Consider the following 22,781-nt stretch of genomic DNA (forward strand, 5'->3'; position numbering starts at 1 on the left):
ATCAATCATATTGTTCCCCCCCCCCCCAAGACCAAACCGGTTACCTCGATTTGGGTTTCTGAAAATCCCCACATGACTGTGCATGTGCAAACCTCTCGCCATCAACAGACAGACCCCACCACGCTTTTCCCCTTCGTCCGCGCTTTCTCACACATCATTTACGCCCGCTCTGAATAGCTCCGAACTTATTCATTGTCGCTATGGATTTCGAACGGTGATGGTTAGAAACGTGAACGTCCTGCATAAACACGAGACCGCGTGTTTTATCTTCTTTCTCTCTCTTTTTCACTCGAGATTGAATCAAGGGCAGGGAAAAATATGACGCACTTTGTTTTATTCGATATATATTTCCGTTACCTATGAGATAGCGTAGAGTAATAATCTTTGCTACTAGCTCATGTAAAGATTATGTTTAGTTATCTTTCTTCAGCGTCCCTGTATAAAATTTAAAAAGTTGCGGCTGGTATTCTTTTTCATTTGACACTGGCATTGATTCACACATCTGCCGAAATGATCTGTGGTCTTTACATTCTCTTCATCCTCGCAGCATATCCACATGTTCGTGTTTGTAAACCGGTGTACGACGAGTGGGACATTCTTGAGTTTCTGAACATCTTGGGAACTGATCCAGATTCTCGTCTGAATGTGGTAAGTACTCTGAATTTTCTGTTTTGTTTAAACACAAAAAATGCATATGAAAATTTCAACTTACGGTCTAGTAAAGATTTTTTATTATTACAAATGTGTAAACATCAGCACATTTACCTCAAGATTGTTGGTGTTCGTATTCGGACAAATTTACTTCAAAACCAGTTGAAAACAAAAGAAACAAGACTTGCTAAATTAAGCATTGTTTACAATTTTTCGAGCGGCGTGTTTATAAAATAATTGATTTTTGTAGTTAACCGAGTGCCAACAGTTCTGTAGCACAGTCAGTGGTGGCGCTAGGAAATTCCCGACAGGGGGGCAAGCTTGCCCGGCAGGGGGTCATAAGACAAATTATACGTTACAGGAATCCTAATCTCCCTTTCCCAAATTTCTATAGTAATAAAACAATCATTCTTGCTTCTAACAACACGAATATCGATTTTGTATTAGTAGCCTACTTCCCCATAAAAATTAAAAGTAGAAAATAATAATTTAAACTAAATAATAAAAATGTTCATATGGAAGCTCTATTTCCAGTAAGAATATCAGAGGTACACAAAGCTAAATCATGTTTAAAAAATCAAGTTAAAAATGAAAAACATGAAACTAGGCTTTTGCGAAGAAAACGTCGCTAGTTCAAAAACATATTTGAATTGCTGAGAGGATTTGGTGAGAAATCTGAATATGACGGAGAATTTGAGGAAATACAGAACACATGCAAAAAAAGAAACTTAACAACAAAAACTTAGTAGTGAGCGTAATGTACTTACATAAATTTGGGGGGGGGGGTTACGGTTGTTCTCCTCCGGAAATTTTTTGAAATTGTAGCTTTGAAAACGCAATTTTAGACGATCTTTGGCATTTTTATGGAGAGAAGGGTTCGGATGCTTACCCGAAGAAATTGAAGTCGAGAAGAAATTGAAAACGAGATTTTAGTAGATTTGGAATTGGTATTTGGGAGAGGTGAGAGGGGTCAGGGCGCTCCCCTGGAAAAGTTTCAAAATTAAAGTATCAAAAACGCAATTGTAGGTCATTTTTGATATTGTAAGGAGCTCGGGATCAGGGACCAATTAAGACATTGGGGCATTGAGGGTTCCTCAGTCGCATACTTTTTCTTCCCCCCCCCCTCCTCCGTAATCAAACCTTATAAATGCAACAATTTATGGAATGGTGACTTCAGGGGTGTTTATTGGAGAGCAGAGAAACCCACACCGTAAGTAAACAGAAGAAGTAATTTTGAACTAAAAATTTAAAAAGAAACCCGACCCTGAGGGTCGACCTCATATTAAGAAGGACCTCACCAGTCAGAACACATATTAAATTTAAATCTTTTTTTTTTTTTTTTGCTAGAAAGATTTAAAAACCCTGAAAGAAAAGAAGAGAATCACAACTAATAAGTTTTACAAGTGCAAAAGCAGAATCAAGAGAAAAAATTGGAAATCTTTTAAAAAGATTTGCCTGCCAAAACCAATTACAAGTATTTTATTTGATAACAAACAGAAACTAACAACAGATTAAAATTTAAAGTCATTGAGGATGAAAGCTTTCTCTCCTAATCTGCTAAAAAAACAAATCTTTACTAATTGCTTGAAATTGCTTAGAATTGTATTTGACTTAAACTTAAAAACGGTCATAGTTTTAGTTCTATATGATTGAAAGTTTCAAACAAGTTTTACCAGACGTAGAAAATTTGGTTCTTTCTATTGATTATTTTAAATGTGAAAGGATGTGTTGTTCACCGAAAAATTGCGAAAGATGCTAATTTTCAGTTTTCAACAATACAGAGGTTGGCCAAATTATTATACTCAAACAAACTTTTCTGTATTTTTATCGTTTTTATTGTTGTTACATAGTTTTATTATTTGAAGATATTTTAAAGTTTATTGAAAAGTTTTAATACTTTTTCAGGCAACACTATTTTATTATTATTGTTCTAAATGTGTCATTGCCAGTGTCCGTTAAAATTTCAAGTTACAAGCTTCTTCTGGTGAGTGTTATGGAGCCATATCATCAAACACTGCACAAGCACAATACTCTAAGACCGCAACAAGTAGCCATATCATGCATTGAAATCATGCCACGCCGCATCCAAGCCGTGATAGCAGCAAAAGACGGAGTTACTTAATGTTAAATAATTATTTTTTACATAGTTATTGCATTGATCAGAGGGTACTTTACGCTTATAATGTTTAATTCATATTTAAAATAAACTTTAAAATGTTTTCAAGTAATAAAACTGTATAACAACAACAAAAATACAGAAAAGTTTATTTGAGTATAATAATTCGTTATTCTATCTGTAAGTCACCTTTCGAGCAAAAAAAAAAAAAAAAAAAAAATCGGTTTATCTCTTTAGGAGCTATGATGCCACAGACAGACGCACAAATACGCAGGTACATATATCAGGTTAAAAAGGGAAATATAAAAGGAGAAAATCTTATGTATTTTTTTTTTTACTTAAATAATCTATTAAAACTTATGCGATTGGGGGTCCGAGGCCATGACCCCAATAGTTGGCCTATATAGTAATTAGGTCCTGGGTAGGAAGGGGTTCTATGACATGTCGTCTGGCACGTTTTTTAAATTTGAAATTCCTAAAATGCAATTTTAAAAGAATTTTAATGTCAAAGAGGAGGTGAGGTCTTACCCTTAGGATTTTTTTTCTTTTACTTTTGACATTGAAACGCGATCTTAGATCACATTTTGTTACGTTAGGGGTAGGGATGGAGGTTAAGAACTCTAAAATGGCAAAATTTTAAAATTGAAATTAAAGAAACAATTTTAAGCGATCTTCGATTATGTTGAGGCGGAGAAGTGTTCTAATTAGAAAATTTTTAAATTGAGATTCTAAAATCAGAATTTCAAGACCATATTTAATGACATTGGGGTTCGGGACTATCTTCGGACTATGTTTGAAATCCAAATTTTGTGGCCTAAGTAAAAAACTTTCAACATTTTAATGAGATGGTATTTTCCAGTGACTTTCTATTTTATTAACCGACTTCAAAAAGGAGGCGGGTATCAGTTCATACCGTATGTATGTTTTTTTTTTTTTTGGTCCAATCACAACGTCTCACCTAGTGGACCAATTTTGATGATTCTTCTTTTAATGAATAGGGGATGGCTCAACTTAGGTCCCATTACTTTGTTTGACCATATTTGTTCGTTAGAAAAAAGTTATGGTCGAAAAACAGTAAATTTCATGCAATTTCTCTATTAAATGATTAAATATAAAACCCATTGTTTCGACAATTTGGTGCCATACAACAATAATATTAATTTGATCAACATTTATTTGTTAAACATTAAAGGGGTGCAAATTAATTCTTTTCAACTTTTTTAAAATGGAAATTTTAAGTAATCTCACTTTGGAAATCTCAACTATTGGATAATTTGATTTTCAAATTGAACTTCTAACGTTGTATGCATCTTAGGTTTACAATAAAATACAACGCAAAAATTTCATAAAAATGAATTAATATTTCAATATCTGTTTAAGGGTTTTCCCACCTTCGCATGAAGAGAGGGGATTTGAAAATAAATAAATAAATTAAAAAGCAGGAGTCGGAGTCAAAATCCAGGAATGACCCACTCGACCCTTTTCGATTTGGATGAAACTTTATAGAGGCGTAGATATGTCTTTGAAACTAACCTATGCAAATTTTCAGCTTCCTAGATCCAAATCCTGAGGATCTAGGACAGGGCTGTTCAACTGCAAAGAACCCACGGGCCAGAATTCTGGTCACTGATCACCTGGCGGGCAGCAGTTTGAAAAATTTGAACAATAAGTTCTTACCTCTTATAGAACAACAATTAATAAATTCTTAATGTATAAGAGGTAATTAATTATAAAACAATGAAACAGGAGGATTATAAAACAATCTGCTTGAATTTTAATGTGAAAATTGAGGCAGATCTGGTTTCTTTACAAGGGCAGGAATGCCAACATTGATGTTTTTCGTTGCCAGCAGAAGAAGGTCTATCAATGAACTGTCGGAGAGAGAGCTGCTGTCCCGATTCTTGATAAAGTTCATTGTCGAAGAAGCACTTTCGCATAAATATGTGCTCTTAAACATGGAAGCGACGCGTCGCGACGAGAGCAAATTCTCAATTTCTTTTTAGAAATCAACAAAGGCCGTAGAATCAGTGACGGGGTTTTTTATTTTTAACCAATTTCAGGCAGGTTTTGCTTATCTGAAATGTTTCTCTCTTCTCTCCCTGTCTCCTTCCACCAACTCGAGGCAATACTATTTCTAGGAATTCGTTTGAACACCAGCGTGCAGGGTAGGACTGCTTGACCTTGACCTGTAGATGTCCTGTACCTTTTTCGCTCAAAGCAGTAAAAAGAGTATAAAAGGGCGATCAAGAGGAAATTTCGGGGACCCCGGCTTGAATAAAAAGGGTAGTCTCGTATGCTTCTTGATACCAATAAATGTCGAAAAAAGAAGTATGCTGAATAAGAAGTTGGCGGGCCGCACAATATGTGTTGGCGGGCCACATGCGGCTCGCGGGCCGCCAGTTGGACAGCCTTGATCTAGGATCTCCGAAAAAATGTGATCCAAAATGGCGGATCAGCTTTTTGTGTCAAATTGCCAAGTTCAGACAAAGTTTACAGAAAATTTTATCACGCTGGAAGCCGGAAATTTTAGGCACCTAAAGTACAATTGGCCGTTAATATATTCAAGAATTTTTGTGAATTTGAGATCGTTAGATTTTGTGTAGCAAGCGCTTGTGAAAGTAGCTTATGAAAAAGCGCGAGATTCAAAATTTTTCCTGTATTTTACGTTGGCATAAAATCTGAGGAAAAATAATTCAAAAGCTCGTGCTTCGTGATTCTATTGTAAAAATGCTTGTTTTTAGTGAGTTACAGTTGCAGAGCTTAAATATGTATTTTATAAAAGATATTGTCATCAAAAGTGGCTATCAAAACCCTTCAAGTGAAAAATATTCTATTTTCAAAGCGCTATAGCCCAAGTTCGTCACCTCGCATCTTCTTTTCTTTATAACCATTAGAAAGAACAGAATTTTTGCTTTCAAAATAAGTTTTTTTTTCTTTTTTTTGATGTTCTTTCGTTTAAGGATAAAAAATTGAGCACGAAATTCTGTCACTCGTAACGAATTGCCAAGTCTAAGAGCAGGTTGTGGGAAATTTTATTACACTGGAAGCATAAAATTTTAGGGGGTTAAAGTACTTTTGGTTGTCAACATGTTCTAGTATTTTTATGGATTTGAGTTCATTAACTTTTGTGTAGCACGCATTCAAAGTCGCAAGAAAAACGCAGTGGAGAAAGTTTTTCCTAAATTTTAGAATGTCATAAATTCTGAACAAAATGATTCAAAAGCTCGTACTTTGTAATTCCATTTTCAATATACATGTTTTTAATGGGTTCTAGTTGCAGAGTGTAAATATTGATTCTCTAAAAGATATTGACATCCAAAAGGGCTGTCAAAATCCTTCACATGAAAAATGGCCTATTTTTAATGCGCTGTAGCTCAAGTTTGTCATCTTGCATCTTCTTTTCGTTTGTACCATTAGAAATAACATATTTTTTCCTATAAAAATAGTTTTTCCTTCCGATGGTGTTCTTTCAGATCCTGATTCATTGGATTTCATCATCAGCTTTAGGGAAAAGATCCTAAGAAATATAAAGAATCGTAATAATGAAAAGTTAATTATTGGCTACGAGCGACGGAGAGCTTTTGAGTGATGGCACATCTAACTAGTGAACTGCCGTAATACCGGAAATTAGACCTCAAGATTTATCTTGGTTCAGACTCTCGACCAGGGTCCACTGCCTAGTAACACGCTGCTCGCGGGGCCCACTTGTGGGCCACGACCCATGGGTTGGGAACCGCTACCCAATAGCCTTCCTCATAAAACAACTTATACGATTGGTGAACAAAAAATGCTTGATGTTTCCGTATCATCCCCAATCACTCAGACATGCCTATGTCTGTTGAAAATTGCTAATTGTCTCTATTTGTCATGTTAATTTTGTTTTACATTTTTTTGACTTTTTTCTTTGACTTTTTTAATTATACTCAGGATGTAGAATGGACCACTAAAAGTGTGCACGAAGCAGTGAAATTTTGTAGTTACTGGTCCATTGGACCATGATCTAATTTTCTCAATTTCTAAAAAATTAAAGAATCCAAAATATTTAACTTTTAAAGCAAATTAAACATTAAACTTTTTTAAATTCAAAAACGAAAATTGAATTTTATCAAAGTATATTTAATATTATTTTTTAACTTGCTGAGGAAAGAAATATGAAGAACTGTGTCGGTAAGTTGTCAGTCAAAATTCTATTTTTGCTACTTTGGCAAAAACCTATTTTTGCCGGGTGAAAAACATCCTGTTTTTTTTTCCTCCGTGCAAAAACTTGTTGACTCAGTTTAAAATGTTAGTAAAAGATTTACATTATCATTATATTTTACTAAAACAAAATCATTTGCTGTGTTGTTTTCCTTTGCACGATAAAGCGCTTAGTATTTCGACTATCAATGTAGAGTTTATTGACCTTTATTTTTTGAATGTTTTGGGTCAAATAGAAATATGGAAGTATTGAATTAAACTTAATTTCTCCTTTTAAAAGTTTTTCCAAGAAACAGAAATGAGTCAAAAATAGGTCAGTAGTTTAAATAAAACTAAAAGTTGATTACTAGATTGAGGAAGTAAAGGGTATGCGTAACAGGAACCAATGTTTTTTAGTACAAATTTGATTAGTTCCTGTTACTTCTTGGCGCAAAGGTATTGATTTATTTCTAAAATGGAATGTGTGTTTCTTTCGATTTCTCTGTCCCCGTATCCTAATTTCTTTTGAGGACATTACACGTGTCAAGGAAAACTGAATGTGATTGGTCAGACACCTATATCTGAGTCTTTATTTTTTTATTTATTAAGCGAGCAACATTTTTTTATTTTTTAACAGCAAAATAAATAAATATTAAATAACATTAGACTCGGTGAGAGAAATTCGATCTCTTACAACTTCTGGTTAAAAAAGCGGAGTCTGTTCTGTCAAGCTTTGCCAGAACCGACAATTGGTTTAAAATGCGTGAATTAAATGATTTTCCGATTTGATCAATTTAAGGATGTTTCTTATTATATGTCTTCACTATTGATTTCGTAAAACTGTGCTGCCAAAAATAGCACACCAAGAATTTAACCTTACCTGGCCTTACGTGTATATAAAATGCCATATTAAGATTGACAATATGTGTTCAAACAAGGGTTCTGTGGGTTGTGTCCAAGCCTACCCACAGAACCTTGTTAATCCTTGTGATCAGACAGCCTCCCCCCTTACTGCGCCCCTCCTCGAAAAACACAAGACACTTGACCTTTGCAAATAGTTACAAATGTTGTTTTGGACAGCATTTTTTCTTATTGTTGAATTCTTAATTGCCTTACGTATGAAGTTATTTTATCAGTTTGCTTCTTCCTTTCCACTTTTTAGAAATTTTAATGACTAAATGTATTCTTCTACTTTAGTAAATATAAGTCAAATTCTTAACTTTTTATAAAAAGATACTTTTTATTACATTATTACGTTAAATATAAATTTTATTCTCCGCCAAAAACGGGCCAGGAAAAACAACATTCGCATTCCATCAAAATATTCCAACTACACTGGTGGACAGAATTAAGAGATAGAGGGCATTTGCTTAAATATCTCGAGAAATACTGAATAAAAGTCAATGAAATTTGGTATGGATATAACTTGTAGTATGACAATAATGTTTGTAAAGCAAAAATTAAAGTGCCATTCATTGGCAAGAGTTTTTGCCAACAGTTCGATGTGGACTGAACTTTATGATGAAAGATGGCAATAAAAGTGTGGCTTGTATGGTATGTGGCCGCTTCTAGTATGGTGTGTGGTCACCTCTGACAGATAGACCGCATGCACAACGAGTATGCATGCTGTTAATAAGAGAGTTGCTGTTAATAAGTCTTATCTTGATCGCAAACATTCTACGGAAACAAAGATGGACCTTCCAACGACAGAATTCCGCTCCTGCACCCAGAGCTAAAGGCACTCATGATTGGTGCAAGACACTTACCCGGACTTCATCTGAGCTCAAGAATGGTTACTCAGATTTGAACTCAATGGATTATTCTATTTGGTTTAAACCTCGTAAAACTTTGGCATCCTTTAGAGAAGTCCGTATGTTAGGTATGGGATAAAATATGAGTAAGTGAGCGGCGGAAAATTTATAACTATAGTAGACGAAATGATGTATTCGTATTTATTTTGAAGTTTGGTCGTTATATTTTCATTAGCATTAAAATTATAATGCATCATGTGCGTCCAAGTTATTCCTTGTCACCTTGTATGAACACATACTCTTTAACAATATGGAATGTTTCTGAAAAGTTGTTATACTCGGCCTTCTGGAGGAGGGGCGTGCCCCTCCCCCCGCCCCTCTAGTTGCACCACTGTCACATGGGCCTGAGCCAACATCCCAATTGTCAATAAAATGTCGTTGAAGGTTTGTGTGAAAATAAGATCTCAATATACATCTTAAGTATTTATGCTAGTAAGCAGTTAACTCTCTATGTCAATGTTCTTAACCTGATTCAGCTATAACCTAAGTTGGTCTAAATATTTTTAGAATGACCCTCTTCCTAATACCTGAACTAAGTATTACGTTATACTAAGTAAACAAAATTTACAGGCTTATCCCCCCACCCCCTGTTTCTAAGAAAATGGTGAGTTAGAATGTTTGTAAGGGAAAAACTATTGTTCTATGGGTTTTATCACAAGAAGACGAAGTTGATTCATTCATTTAATCGTAAAATGTGTCGCCCCCGAAAACAAACAGCGTTTGGTCTTTGGTAGCATGGCGCCTCCAACAGGAGCCAGTAGTTGATCAACGAGGAAGCAATCAATATTCAGTAAATTATTATTTAATTTACTACAGGGACGAAACTATTTAGGTGGTTAGTACACGTGTTCCACTTCAGTCCCGCTAAAAGTGCTTACTTATCCCACTTTTTAACACCGAATGTGCCTGTGTAAAGATCCTCGTTTAATCGACTTATTTTGAAAAATATGTCACGTTTTTTAAAAATAAATAGCTCTATTAATCATTTTCAAATGTTAGCCAAATACAAGAGAAAGCATAAAATCCCACCTATACGATTTTTATCCTATCTGTTAAGTTTTTTAGTGAGTCCACTTTTTTTTAGTTTAATTAACTTATGCATTACTCTCTCTTTTTTTTTCTTTTTTTTTTCTAGTTCCATATTTTAAATGTTTAATATTTCGTGTATTTTCTGAAATGTTTTAGAATAAGCCTATTTTTCTTGCCAGAAGCACCCAGGAGTTGACTAGGTCTCCCAAGAGGGCGTCAAAGTGGAGTCCCAAAGCCCTTTGGGGATCCAGGTTTGTGCAAAAAGCCGAAGACGCACAGGTTCGAGGGCGCAAGAAAAAAAAAAGCGGCAGTCGCACATATTTGGGTGCGGAAAAAAGAAAACAGAAGCAAACAGGTGGAGGAAAAAAGAAAAGAAGCCGCAAGGGCGCAGAGAAGGGAGGGGGCACACCAACCCGCGGGCAGGTTGACCCGTCCGCCCCTGGAAGCACCACTCGAATTTGCTGCCCCCCTAAGTTTCCGCCCGGGGCAAGAACCCAGGCTTCCCCCCCCCCCCCCATGGATCGGGTCTGGTCTCACTGTACCCACTCCTTCCCTACTGCCGTGGGAAAGTAAAGCGCAGTATCTGATTTTTTTTATCACTTTTTGCATTTTTGTCATCGATTGTACTTCAGCTTTATCGTGTAAGCTTGCTTATTTGGCTTCCGCTGAGAATAAAAGCACGAAAAAAATGTCAAGTTCCAATATTTCCCAATTGTTAGTATGAAATCCAAATCGCGTTTCTTCTAATATCTCAAAGATTCATTTCTGTAGATACTGTACTTTACCTTCAAACGGCAGCATACTCTTTATCAGTACCAATGTGTGGCCATTTAGCACAAGAAAACATATCTCTTTGTTTTATTTATTAGTTTGGATTTGCTTAACTTATCGATTTTGATATATGAAATGCATGTTTATTAATTCTGACTTCCTTGTACTTTCACACTTCTTCCAAAAAGATTGAGTGCTGTTATCAACTTTAAGTCGCCTCAGATGCTTCAGTTAGATATACCATAACAATTGTCATTGTTATTAACTCTTTCATAAGCAGAAGCTTTTCTGAAAAAGATTGCTCGACATTAAAATGATTTCAATAAGATCATATTTAGATAAATTAAAAATATTGAATGGATGGGGGGGGGGAGCTAATACGTTTTTATAACCTTCTCACGCTACATACATTCTGATTAATGAACGTTAAGTTCAGCAAATATTATGAGGGTCATATAAATGTATACAGGGATAATGAGGTGTTGATCAAGGCCCTATGTTGTGAAGAAGTGACTCATTGCATTGGGAAAGCCCAATAATCTTACATATATACAACACAATTACAATAATCTAAAAGAAAATATTAGTATAATGAATAACTTTTATAGTTTTCAACGTAAGATGAAGGACTATATAATTCTCGTTACTTTAAAGCGTGACGCCTTACATTGTGGATAAATACTAGATTGCTATTTTTATTTTTCAGTTTTATTCGAAATGTTGTATGAAAATCAAAGCGTTCAATAAGGGTTTTAGAAAAAAAACGGGGATTGTACCTTCAAGACAAACAATATTTGTAACGGAAAATAGGGTTGCATTCCGCTGTAAATAGCAGAAAAACATAAAGTAAGGCTGTCAACTGTGGAAGGGAAGCAAAAAAAAAAAAAAACTTGATCTTGCATAGTGTGTCTCTGATAAATGGAGCTATAACCTTGACAATGTTTATCTCTTTTGGGAGTAATGGGGAAGGGTAATTGGCACCGAGTTAAGTTGGGTTACTCTTATTCCAACGCCAACAGCGAGTGTTGCGTTGTGCAATTCATTAAGATCAAGGTAGGTAAATGTTTTTGGTCGCCATTTGGAAACTAGAAGCAAATTTAATGGTCGCCACGCCATTTTTTCTAGTCGTCACTTCTTGTAAATCGAAAAAAGAAAGAAAGAAAAAAACTAGATAAAAAAATTAGCTTTAAAAATGCTACTCAGTATTATTCGTTTACTAATAAGGTTTCATATAACCAATTAATAGCATTAACGTTAGTTGCATTTTTACAAGAAACATTTTCTGGCAACTTTAAACTTATTCACACTTTCATTCAAAAGTGAGCTCATCCATAACTTATTAACTAAGAACAAAAATTCTCTTAAAATAATTAATTCCAGAAACAAAATTAATGAAAAGAAAAAAAGCAGCTTTAATTGCAAATGTTAAAATTTTGGTCGTCTGCTCCGAACAGGGTCAGACCACCAAAACCACATGGAACTAGATGCCGTACTGCTCGTGGTAAAGATATGTTATTGGGTTAAAATTTCTGGACATAGGAAGGACTAATGATAACATAGGCAGGGTTGGGAAGAGTGGTGACTGGGCGACAAATGATGCTAATGCTTTCAGTAGCCACGTAGTTTTACTTAGCCACTACGTGGCGACCGTGGTCACCGGAGACTAACGTCAAACACCGAAAAAGGAAATTGAGGTGTCCCATTTTATCAAAATAGTCAAGATCCGTCGTTTCGAGTTTTACATACTAAATGCATATGATTTCGAAAAACAACAAAAATGCCCACTACATTGATTTCTGAAATCCAGGGGGTGGAAATGCCCCCTCCTGACCCCTTAAATGACTAGTAGACCCTCTTCCCTCACTCCCCAACATAGGTATCTAAAATTTTGGTCGTAAATAAGTTTTTCAACTACTTAAAACTGATACCACCGGTAACGTTAATAAAATTTTGACGTCTATACAGTCGACTCCCGCGACGCGATTCGACTTACGCGAAATGGCTATAACGCGATTTTTTTCACCGATAAATAATTTTAGACTTAATGCGAATTCCTCGTCCGCAACACAAAAACTTTCAGAAGGGATTCGCGGTGTGAAAGTATCGGCTTTGTTATTGGCTACCAAAAATATTTTTTTCCCCGTGAATGAACCTTCATCCCTTTAGCATCACTGGCAGCTGAAAATCCCACACCGTACTAGTCTGAACATAGCTTTGTTTGTGTATGTACAAATAACTACTCCGCATTTACCATTTTTTTAAATTGTAAATTTGATGAAATGTACCAAAAATCCATCAACGTCCTCGTTTTTTTTTTTTTTTTTTCAAATTACGAATATCATTACTGGATCTACTGCACAGTATTATTATAGAACATCATTTTATTATTACTACATACCTTACTGGCTTATTTTATGTCTCTCTTTCCTGCTGATCACTGGTTTTGTGCATCGTAACAGTATTTTATGTTGATTAAAACAGCATTTTTAAAAATACAAATAAAAATTCAGTTCTTTATGTTAGAAACAGTAATGTATAGTTAAGAAATGGTTTAAAACAGTTTGAGGTGGTGTTAACAAGTTTCTAAAATAATTAGATATGTTTATAAAAACATTTACACACACCCTTTTCCACAACGCGAAATTCCGACTTATGCAACATTCAAACAGCGGCCGCACATCACGTTCGCCACGTAAAGCGGACAGAGTAATCCGAAAAGGGAGAAGCATTCATACTTTGCGGAACGCGAAACAGTCACATGTCAGTCTCTCATCCAATAGAGAGAGCGGGCTCATCTCGTAGAGACCAATGCAATGCGACGCCCAACTCTACGGACCGTCAGAAATCTGGCTTCTCGTCCCGTCGACAGGTCCCGTACAATACGGCTTGCTGTCATGGCAACGCCGGTCGAAAACTGGTTTTAGGGAGAAAAGCATACGTCGGTGACGGATGTGCGGACGTAGTGTGAATGTTGCATTAGGCGTAATAGACACGTTTAGTGGTGACGTCAGGGGTTGCCAGAAACTCGGGGAAGTTTCCAATCATACCGTTGCTATGCGCGTTGCTAAGGAAGAAACAACATAGGATCTTCGTACGAATAGGGTTAGAGCGATGTTTAATTGATGGTTTCTTGCCAATTAAATGCTTTAAATAATTTTTTTAGTGGTTTCAAGTCACATATAAGCCACCTGTAGACATCATTTGACGAGTATCGATAGTTTTTACATGTGAATCGGGTTAAAATTCGACAAAACATAGACTTATGTGGAGTACAAGTGTGTTTTCTAGAGTCATACTCTTCTTATTAGCGCCGTTCACATGACGCTTTTCGACCCAGGAAAAACCCTGCCTTCGACCGCAAGCCGGTTATTTGCTGGGGAAATGCTGGAATTTTTTTCCTCCTGCTTGGGGGTAGGAGAAAAGCCGGGTTGTTACCCAGAATGCACTGCGCCAACTGTGAAGGTTTACTTCCTCCATTTAGGATTTGCGCAAAGGATGCTGGGTAAATCCGCTCTCTGGGATAAACCAGCTTTTCACATGTGAATGAGGAATTTTTCGATCCGGGTTTTTGCAGAGCCGGAGCGAGAAAATGCGAGGTAGAAAAACGTCATGTGAACGGCCCTAGTTATTTCTTTTTCTTTGGTGGGAGGAGAACAGCTCCGCCATTAGAGAGGGTCTAGAAAGACATTCCCCCTTCCCCGCTTTCGGAAAATTGCTCTATTTCTATAAATTTGAGCGTATTTTTTTTTTCTTTCGATGCAATATATGCATTGACTGTATATGATTTCCAACTCCCCCCCCCCTCCTTTGTTGAAAAATTTGAAATGACGGGACGAGGGAGATATAATTTTTTTTAATCTTGTTTAAAGCTAAGTAAGAATTTCAATATAATTATTTTCTTCGGGCGGGATTTTTTAAAAAAAATTGTATAAGTTATTTTTTGTTTGTGAAAGGATAATTTTTACTTTACTCGATTGTGATGCTTGTTTGCATTAAAATTATTTTTTTTTAGGGTAGGAGGGGGATGTTAGGTTACATTTTCCTTATCCTAATGCATGTTTGATCAAGATATTTTAATTTAAAAGTTTTTCTTTAACCCACACATAATTTAAGCTAAACTCCAATTTAGCTCTATTCCGAATAGGAATAAAAACTAGCTTGAAGAAATTATTATAGTTCCCATTGAAACTAGAAAAAAACTAATATGTATATCCTCGCCCCCGAAAGAGCAATTACTTAAAATTACGAAGAGCAAGAAGAAATATCCCCTCCTCCCGAAGAAAAAAAGAATTTAATTGAGCTATGCATTTCAAATAGTAGAAAAAACTGAAATTTTTAATATATATTTATGTATATTGATATAAAAATATGTATAACAAGATAACAAGTAGAGTAAATTAAAAATCTTCCGCCTCGGAATACAAAAAAAAAAAAAAAAATTAAAATACTCGTGACAATTCGAATTCTGACTTTCACCCAAAGAGCCCGAAGGAATGAAGTTTTATTAAAATATGCATTAATTACTGGAACAAATGGAAAAAAATCCTCCCCCCCCCCCCCGTCTAGGTATCTGACTAGGCTGACATGGCCTCTCGTCTTCTAAAGAAAAGAATGCATACAATTCAATTAAAGCTACTCCTGTTGCTCGAAAAAAAAAAGAAATAAAGAAAGAAATTTTACCCTAAACTTTAAAAGAAAAATCTCTCCCCCCCCCCCCCCCAAAGCATGATATTTCAAATTTTCTAGAAGGGTACATGCAAAAGGCAAATAGTTAATGTATGTTGCGCCGAAAAACAGCAAAAATTACGCCAAATTTATAAAAATATAGTTGTTTTCCAAAAGCATGAGAGGGGCAATGCCTCTCCTGATTCTCTCAAATGGCAGACCTGCCCCCGTCCCCCCAAAGAAAAAAAAACAATAAGAAGAGTGCATAACTCTAGAAAAAACACTTGTATTCCACATGAGTTTGTTTTGCCGAATTTTAATTCGTTTCACATGTAAAAACTATCGATACTAGTCAAATGATGTCTATGGGTGGCTTATATGTAACTTGAAACCACGCAAAAAAATTATTTAAAGCATTTAATTGGCAAGAAACCATCAATTAAACATCGCTCTAACCCTATTCGTACGGAGATCCTATGTTGTTTCTTCCTTAGCAACGCGCATAGCAACGGCATGATTGGAAACTTCCCCGTGTTTCTGGCAACCCCTGACGTCACACTAAACGTGTCTATTCAAACAGCGTCCGCACATCACGTTCCGTTCGCCACGTAAATGCAACATTCACATTGCGTCCGCACACCCGTCACCGACGTATAGTTTTCTCCCTAAAACCAGTTTTCGGCCGGCGTTGCCATGACAGCAAGCCGTATTGTGCCGGACCCGTCAACGTGCCTAGAAGCCAGTTATCTGACGGCTCTGACGTCCGTAGAGTTGGGAGTCGCATTTCATCGGTCTCCACGAGATGAGCGCGCTCTCGCTATTGGGTGAGAGTATCGACATGTGCTTTACGCGCGTTCGAATGTATGAATGCTTCTCCCTGTTCGGAAAACGTAAGTGTAAGTCACGTTCGCTCCGCTTGGCGGAGCGAACGTGATGTGCGGACGCTGTTTGAATGTTGCAAAAGCGGACAGAGTAACGTTTTCCGAAACGAGAGAAGCATTCATACTTTGTGAACGCGAAAAACGCACATGTCAGTCTCTCACCCAATAGAGAGAGCGCGCTCATCTCGTGGAGACCAATGAAATACGACGCCCAACTCTATGGACGTCAGAGCCATCAGATATCTGGCTTCTCGTCCCGTCGACGGGTCCCGTACAATACGGCTTGCTGTCATGGCAACGCCGGCCGAAAACTGGTTTTAGGGAGAAAAGTATACGTAGTTGACGGATGTGCGGACGCAGTATGAATGTTGCATCACGCGAGAAGTCTTAGAACGCATCCCTCGCGTAAGTCGGGATTCGACTGTACTGTGAAAAACGAAGAGCTATCTTTGCATGCAGGTCAGAATAAATAGTGTTTAGCTTTAACTTTGGATCCAACATTGATATTGATTTTATAAATTATAGTAATTGTACAAAGGTAAACATTTTTCACCTGATTCATTTATCATTTAGAGTTCCTTGATTAGCAGTAAAGGATATCCTGTAGAAGATCATACAGTTCAGACTAAAGATGGCTACCTTCTTGCCGTGCAAAGGATTCGTTATGGTCGTCAAGGCTGGAATAAATTCCTCGGAAAAAGACCAGTCGCCTTTCTGCAGCATGGGCTGCTATCATCTGCAACAGACTGGGTTATCAACTTCCCTAAACAAAGTCTCGGTATGGCTTTTATTAAAACTTGATTTAACTGAATAGTTTCATGCAGGAATTGGAGAAAAATGGCTCCTTCTTCTTTTAAGTATCAAAGAAAGTAGTAGTCGATATTGGGGGACGGTATTTTTAATTTTATATGCACAGATCACACTGTTAAACCAGCGTTCTTATCAGGGCGTGCATGGGGAGGGGGAGGGACACCTGTTTGCCCGGGCCCAAGCCTGAATGGGGCCTAAGGTTGGTGAAATATATCTAGAGACTTAGGAGTAAACAATATGAAGGGGAGCCCGTTAAAGTTATTTGTGGCGGGCCCCGAAATTTTCTGTGCACGCCTCTGGTTCTTATTATTGAGGCAAAATCGCTTGTTTTCAAGCACATCATGTATCCAAGAAAGCTCCGAAAGAAAATGACTTAATATTGGAACACTTGAGTTCTTAGTTTTGAAATATACTCTCTTCTCAAAAATGATTCGCCATGTTTTCATTTTTGAGCTACCGCTCTACTTGAAAATAATAGAAAATGTTCTTTTTTTTTTTTCTTTTTTTGACACTTCTATTCCCAAATTGATTCGACATGTTCTCGTTTTTGGGGTTGCTCTAAACTCAAAAATGATACTGCATGTGCCTATTTCTGAGACACCCTTATTCTCAAAATTAACTTGAGAAGTTCTCATTTTTGAGACATCATTCTATTAGACTGGGACCTAGAAGTTTTTTTGCCCAACTTTTAGCACAATATTTAATTTAGTGCTAATTTTTAGTTTTAACAACTGTGCTCGATTTATACCAGTTAGAATATGTACCTTTCTAAAGCACTTGAATTTACAAAGGACTCATTCTGCCGTGTGCAGGTGAAGGGCAGTAACTGCCTTTTTTTTTTTTTTTTGCATTTTTGTCATCTATTGTACATTATCTTTATGGTGAAAGCTCGCTTATTTGGTTTCGGCTGAAAAAAAGGCGAAAAAGACGTCTAATTCCAACATTTTTCTATTGTTAGCATTAAATCCAAAACGCGTTTCTTCAAATATCTCGAAAACTTATTTCTGCAGATACTGCCGTTTAAATGCACTTGGCAGCATTGTTCTTAGACTGCAATGTGTGATTGCGATACCGGACCAAAAATATAACTCCGGTATTCCGTATTTTTTAATAATGGGATACCGGGATTAAAATTCTTTCAAAAATCGGGTTTCAAAACATACTTGTTGCATTTCCGTACTTTACAGATTTGAGTAAAAGAAATGCTTGAGCTATACGTAGCTATATAAAAAATATATTTAGTATGAACTGAGATACAATGAAGAGAGAAATTGTTATTGTAAAAGATGGACAATAAAAAGAAAGAAATAAGAAACCTATGACATTATAACTGAAAAATAAAAGTAAAACTGAACCATTAACTGTTACAGTACTTTAAAGAAACATAATCGTATAGTGTGGAAAAAAAGGAAGTCTTACTCACTGCACATTTTAAAAATGTGATCGTAAAAAATATAATATACACACATCTGGTAAACAGTGAAATAAATTATTTTTAAATAAAAAAAGAACCGACTTCAAAAAACAAAGAGGAACTAAAAAGAAAAAATAAATTTGTCATACTTACATATGATTTCCTACCCAAACCTATAAATCAAATTTATTTTACCATTCCGGTTCAGAAATCAACTAAACTAAACATCCAACTATAAAATAAACACTGATTTTAATTACTATACGATGAATTATTTTAATACCTAACTAACTATATACGATCTCTTAATTTTAATAACCTTTTGAAGTCGGGCTCTCTAACGTAACTGAGTAGATTTAGACTTAAAGACTAATTTCGCGTTTAGTTAAATTGGTGTTCAACTCAGGATTCGGTGGGTTGTCAGTTAAGTTAGGTAATAGTTTATAGGAGGCCTCGACTTCAAAAGGTTATTAAAAATTTAGAGATCGAATATAATTAGTTAGGTATTAAAATAATTCATCGTACAGTAATTAAAATCAGTGTTTATTTTATAATTGGATGTTTAGTTTTAATTGATTTCTCTACCGGAATAGTAAAATAAATTTGATTTATAGGTTTTGGGTAGGAAATCATATGTGAGTATGACAATTTTTTTTTTTTACTTTTTAGTTCCTTTTTTTTTTTTTTTGAAGTCGGTTCTTTTTTTATTTGAAAGTAATTTATTTTTTGCTTTTTAGTGGCGTAAATATAAAATTAGTACGTAGGGTAGAGTATGGTACATGACGGAGAGGTCTTCTTTACGTACATCCCGAGTAAGAAAGTGTCGAGTACAGGAGTCTAAAAACAGCTAAGATGAGCACAATAGAGAAAACGAGTTGATATGTGCATCACATGACTTCCTTTTACACCAATTTAATGTTATTTCTCAATTATTGCACTTTTAAAAATGATTCAATAGTTAACTCTCTAAATGTATCCAACAGTGGCCAAATTAAAACCAATTTTTAAAAAAAAAATCGCCAAATTTGTCGCCAAATTGGCGAAAAAACTTACCCGTAAATCAACCCCGTAAATCCGCCTATGACCACGGAGAGAGGTGGATGAACTGAAGTGGAAACGGACCACTTCATTTTGTAATTGGTATAATCAGAGAGAACGCAACAGCAGTAGAAACACTTTATCACTTGCGTATTCTCGCTGATCCTACCTATTACAAAGAGCTGTTCTGTTTCCTCTTCCAGTTCATCCGTCATCTCTCCGTCGTCAAGCTAAAGCAAATTACCATTTGTTGTCCTTCGACGTTCACAGCAGTTCAGACACAGTTAGAAAAAATAATGTAAAGCAATACTGAAATGAGTCATTCACAGAATAAATACGTTTGTAACCACGGGATTTGAGAAATTAATGTATTTGTGCATGGGTCATTCTTCAAAAAGTGTAACATTTCTGTCACACGCCTTTTACAGTAAAAGTTTTAAGGAACAATTCAGATAAAAATGTTTTTTAATTTCACCAAAAAATGTCTATATAAACCTGCCAACATTTTTTTAATACAAATTTTTATTTTAACGTATTTTTGGTTCAAATCTTGGGAATTTTCACCTCCGTGGCTCGTCACACACCTGGTGTGACTGTTTATGTTGCTTAATAACTTGTTTAATTAAAAGTATATATTTATTTATTTATTATTTCTTTCAAAAGTGTCTCAAATACTAATTGTTTAAGTTTATTTAATATTTTAATATTGTGTTTTTGTTCGTTTGAGGAGGATAAGGATTTACATCACGCAATACATTCTCACTTCCGTTACTCAAACACAAAATGCCATTTCTCATTAACAGATGGCAGTAATGGCATCACATTTTATTTCTCATGATGATACAAGGAAGCCCCCCTTGTTGATTTTCAGCCGTAAAGAAGTTGCAAGGTTTTTGTTGAAAAACAAGAAGATATCTTTTGTTTTAAAAACCCAAGTGTGGCAATTGGAAATTCTCACCTCCGTGAACTTGAATTTCAGGGATGTAAAAAAATGTGAAAAAAGAAGTGCACTTGTTTTCATATGCTTAACATGTGCTGATTATAGCAACGAAGAAAAAATTTCTTTCCGTGAAAAAAATGTATCCATTGGGCCTATGTTAATGGAAAATTCCTCACCTCCGTGACAGACCTTATCAATGTCATTATTTCTGAGGTGAGAATAAATGATGGAGGGGAAATATATTAATTTTAGACAGCCTACCAAAATTATAAATTACCAGTAAGTCTCAAACTTACTAATTTAGAAATATATTATTACTATATTATTTTAAACACAATTTTGAATTAAAAGGATAACTATTAATAGAGCTTTAGATTCACACTAATCATTAAAATAGTTCATTGTTAGCCCAATTAGCAAATTTACTTCTTTGATATTAAATTGGCCTCAATTTTCAAACAATAAAAGTTTTTTTTTCCCTCCGTGAACAAGATATTTTTTTTATTTATTTATATTTTATTTATGGGTAAAAGAATTGGAATTTAGTTGGGCCATTGTTTATGGTTTTTTCTAGTAGGTAACACCATCATGCAAGAATAAAAAAAGGGAAGAAAACAAAAGGTTATGAAATTGAAAAATATTTTCTTTCAAAAGTTGCACATTCTGGAGAATGACCCATATAAGTGGAGTGGTTTGTGTTGTTTTTCGACAAAATTTGCATTGAGGTGTGCTAATGTAAAGTGGAAAAAAACTAATTTTTTATTTTCGAATTTCTTTCGCGGAAAATTTACAATTGAAGAAGACGTTAAAATAAAAATAATAACAAAAAATATTCAAATTGGATGACACAAAGAAATAATGAATTTCATTGTAATTTAATTTTAAATTTCTGATGAAATATTGAGTAACATTGAATGAACGAAAGCTCTCATTTTCTACTGTACATTTAAAAAATATGTATTTTCTTAACCCTTTTTCTGTAATAGAGAGCAGTCATATGTAATGTATACGTATCTTTCCTTAGGTTTCATACTGGCTGATGCTGGATTTGATGTTTGGCTTGGAAACATTAGAGGTAACACGTACTCTAGGCGTCACATCAAGTACAGCCCTGACATGAAACAATTTTGGGAGTTTAGGTTAGTATGAAGAGTACCGAGGTAGTGAAAAATATTTTAAAACATTAGATTCACCGGAAAGCTCAGTCCGTTTTTGAAAAGAGAGAGAAAATCTCTTTAAAAAAAAAATGTATATACACACCACACCACAATTCATGATTCCCCATTCCAGACCAAAAGCCGAACAATCTCTGTTCCAGCACCACCAGAGGTATTGATTCACTTGGAGGACTTTGTGACCATCATATTTAACGTGCCCCAGTCATCATTAACGAACATGGAGGAAGTCCGGCTGAGATTGAACCCGGGATCCTTCGGTTACGAGTCCGATGCCTTACAGATCAGGCTGTCACGGCCTCAAACAAATTTTTACAGCGTGTTCCCGTTTAATCTGCAAGGACTCTATTTTCGCGATCGCTAGTAGCGCAAAAATGGTCAAAACAAGATGAAGAGTTTTAAGATATTAAAAGCTTGAAGTGAAAAATATTTTTAGTGAAAAAATACGAAGCCTTACTTTTTATATGACGCTCCCCCCCCCCCCCTTATGACACACACATCCCTAAAGTTACATTTAGAAACATCAAAAGCATTACAAACGATAGCAAAATAAATAAATAAATAAATAAAATAAAAATCGAAACCCTAACGACCAAAATTCTAGAAGATATTCAAGTACTAAATTCTAAAGGACCGTGTTAAAAATGAGATGGAAATATATCGCCCTACCAGGAACACGGATTATGGTAATTATTGAAGCAAACAAAAACAAAAGAAAAAGAGAAAACATAAACAATATGTATACTGTTCGTTTTCCTAAGCCGAGACTTAGCGCCAATTTGCGCATGCGTCAGGTCTGCTGTGATTTCATCAAAATAGGGAGAGAAACCCGGAAGTAAAAGGTTCAAAATAACGTGTTCAAAGACAGCAAGTGCGAGCAGTAAGTGCCCATCCTCAACCTATCGCCCCTTTTTGAAATGGAATCTGTCCTGAGTGGTAGTCTTTGCTACGTACGGACAATATATATATATATAGATAGATAGATAGATAGATAGATAGATAGATAGATATTAGGGTGGTCCTTATTTTTGAAGTTGCAGATATTTTACGCGACGCCCCCTCAATTTGTTCCATTGTACAAATAAATAATCCTTGCAAAATTTTAAATCAATCCATGAATATTAACACGTGCCCCTAGGGCCCCCTTCTTTGAGTTTCGAAGTAAAAACTGCGATTTTCTCATTTTTATGTAAAAATATTCTAACGTTTTATATTTAAAGTAATTTTGAACCTCAAAAGGTGCTGCTACTTCCAGACCGACCATTCTCTCACTTTCATTCTGTAAAATTTAACATTTTACCGAG

General features: G+C 35.5%; 1 protein-coding gene across 1 annotated transcript in view; it reads left to right on the forward strand.

Moving 5' to 3' along the window:
- The first annotated feature begins 233 nt into the window (after window positions 1-233).
- LOC129219455 (gastric triacylglycerol lipase-like) overlaps window positions 234-22,781 on the forward strand; it is a 51,218-nt gene continuing 28,670 nt past the window's right edge. The window contains exons 1-3 of the mRNA XM_054853851.1: window positions 234-648; window positions 16,674-16,878; window positions 21,327-21,441. Of these exons, the coding sequence (XP_054709826.1) occupies window positions 511-648; window positions 16,674-16,878; window positions 21,327-21,441 (458 nt within the window). The 5' untranslated portion in view covers window positions 234-510. The remainder of the gene's footprint in view (window positions 649-16,673; window positions 16,879-21,326; window positions 21,442-22,781) is intronic.

The sequence above is a fragment of the Uloborus diversus genome, chromosome 3, assembly GCF_026930045.1.
Source record: "Uloborus diversus isolate 005 chromosome 3, Udiv.v.3.1, whole genome shotgun sequence".
In the NCBI taxonomy this organism is placed as follows: Eukaryota; Metazoa; Arthropoda; class Arachnida; order Araneae; family Uloboridae; genus Uloborus; species Uloborus diversus.